Below are 2,500 nucleotides of genomic sequence, written 5' to 3'. Positions count from 1 at the left end.
AAACTGTATGAAGCCTTTTGTTCCACAAAATCGCCAAGATGACCAAGAAATTCCCAACAACGGCCACAACTGAAACTATCATGAGAAGAATTGAGGTCAAAATCGTTTCAATTGTATTCGCGGCCATCTTTACCGAAGAGCAGAAGTTCAGAAAAGAAAAATTAAACTTTCAAAGTCACTGTGATTTTCTGGGGAACTTTTCGCTAGACTCGATCCAAACAGTATGGAATTCTAGCTTCAAAATCCAAGCAGTTCCCTGCCGAAAATTATACTCTTGCTTTTTCCGTTGGAGCCGCCAATTTGGAGTTTCTTCGTTAAGACATGACTGGAAGGATTTCAAATCAACAACTGTTGACTCAATTTTAATGTATCATACCGATTTTAATTTGACGCCGCGGTCTTAATCAATTGTAAAAATGACAATTCCGTAAGGGAGAGAATCAAAAACACTAACTATTACAAAAGAAGTGCTTCAAGACTTCCTTGCACTTTAATTGATTAGGATGCCTTAAATCATGTAAAGCTCCCGGCCACTGAATTGTGGAGTGAACTAAAATTTTGCTGAAAAGACGTAAGTTGAGGCTCTTAACTTTTCTCTAATTAAACTTTCACTGCATATCGGACTAAACGGAAGCCTTTTATTGTAAACTTCATTTATTTCATTGTCTTCCTTTATTCGACAACGTTTTTTTCATTTTACATTCAGGCTCGTTGAACATTCAAATAACTAAAACCCAAGAATAGCTTGATAAGGTCACTTCCAGGAAACGGAGCGAAGCCTATGAATTGAAGTTTAGACTCGGTCACTTCAGGAAATTCACATGATAAATTCCTCATTTAAGTGATTAAAAACGATTTAATTTATTCGTATACACCTTACTTCCTTAGTTAATTCTCGGCTGATGTTTTATTTCATCATTAGAGTTGTCAACTGTCTGACTATCATTATTACAACCTTTTTCTATTTTTTCTTCGATATCCGCTGTTATAATGAATTGTTGTTTCCAGCAGTGTTTTCAGCAAAAGAGTACCTCCCTGAACCCTTTAAGATCACACCAGTCAGAGGTTTCTTTCCAGTTCAAAAGTTGTTTTTTCACTAACACGAGCTTTTCTACTCCTGCCTTTCTGGGGCTCTTTTTAATGTGACTGGTTTCGATTGTCATCTTCAGTCACGTGACAGTCGTTAGGAACCCGCCCCCAGGAAAACTGATCCCGAGACGGGAATCGAAAGCTCTTGTTGATGAAAGCCTGGCAAGTTTTAAACAAGAAAGGTATCTTTCTTCTTTAGTGCCATCAAAAGTTTCGTTTTGTCTATCTTCGTTCGTTTAGGTGTGTGTCTTTTGTTAAGTGAATTTCCGTCATCGTGCTTAACAGTCAATTTTTACTCAAATATTGGCCCCTTGGTTTCCGGGCTTACGTACCCTTATTGTTACTTCAAGCAGCTAAAACTTGGGTTGAAAAAGAGTTCACGTTTACTACTTTTTGTTTTGTTGAACCTCTTGACAAAATGATTGCCTTGACGTCAGTGTGATGTATAGAAAAAAAAAATCGTTTCGCACCATGGAAATAAGGACAACCTCTTTAAACTTATTCACAGCCATAAGAAAAAGCAATTGACTTCATCATAATGGAACACCTGGTAAGGTTGGTGTGAAAAAATATCATTTACGGGCTGATTGAGAAGGTTAATGTTGATTTTCGATATTCTATTTATTAAAAAGGCAATGGGTACTCTTAAAGCGCAGCAATTTCGATCACTTCGGATAGTTCCTACTCATTAACGCATCGGTCGCCTCTTACTTTACACAAGGTTTCCGAAACGTTGGCCTTTGGTCTCTCTTCTGGGCACTTTCACAACCCATCATTTAGCAAGGTAGATGTGTGGTTTATTTTTATTAAAAGAAATAAATTGCAAAGTAAGCACATCATGCCGTGATCTGCAAGTAATGTTCACAAAATGAGCGGCAATGTTGTGTGGGCCTTTACAAGCCGGATTGACCTCCGAAACACCGGCGGTCGGATGCTTTATCCATGGACCTACAAAAAATACTGAGGAGCGAGAATGCTTACCTGGTTTCTTAATTAGACAAAGTGTCCCACTGACCTGTGCGCTCGATATCGTTAATATGCGCGTTAAATGTGTAAGCTTTAGATGGAAGGTGGTGCAATGAGCCCCTGAGAAAGATGACTCTAACTGCCGGTTGACCAAGGGCGAAAAGAACACTAATATATCACAACCCCAGGCATCATATTTCTTATAGTCTCCTAGCTATAGCTCATCAGTGGCAAAGCATCTGAACTATAGAGAATCGGAAGGTCGTAAGCTCGATTCCTGCCACGGAACACCCGGATTTGTTCCGAGTATCACCGAGTTAGCATCGCCGGAAAATATATCATCTTCCAAGTAGATGGCAGTTTCGGCCTTATCAGGCATTATCAGCATGGTTTATCCCTCGAAATCAGTATCAATTCAAAGAACGTGATAAGAGCCTTTCACTGG

At 39.1% G+C, this 2,500-nt stretch overlaps 1 protein-coding gene across 1 annotated transcript in view; it reads right to left on the bottom strand.

The window, feature by feature from the left end:
• Positions 1 to 127, bottom strand: part of LOC137995175 (histamine H2 receptor-like) — a 1,056-nt gene extending 929 nt beyond the window's left edge. The window contains exon 1 of the mRNA XM_068840751.1: positions 1 to 127. This exon is cut by the window's left edge and continues 929 nt beyond it. Within this exon, the coding sequence (XP_068696852.1) occupies positions 1 to 127 (127 nt within the window).
• Between the last annotated feature and the right edge of the window lie 2,373 nt (positions 128 to 2,500).

This window comes from Montipora foliosa, chromosome 3, assembly GCF_036669935.1.
Source record: "Montipora foliosa isolate CH-2021 chromosome 3, ASM3666993v2, whole genome shotgun sequence".
In the NCBI taxonomy this organism is placed as follows: Eukaryota; Metazoa; Cnidaria; class Anthozoa; order Scleractinia; family Acroporidae; genus Montipora; species Montipora foliosa.
This window is presented reverse-complemented; position numbering and strand designations above follow the sequence as displayed.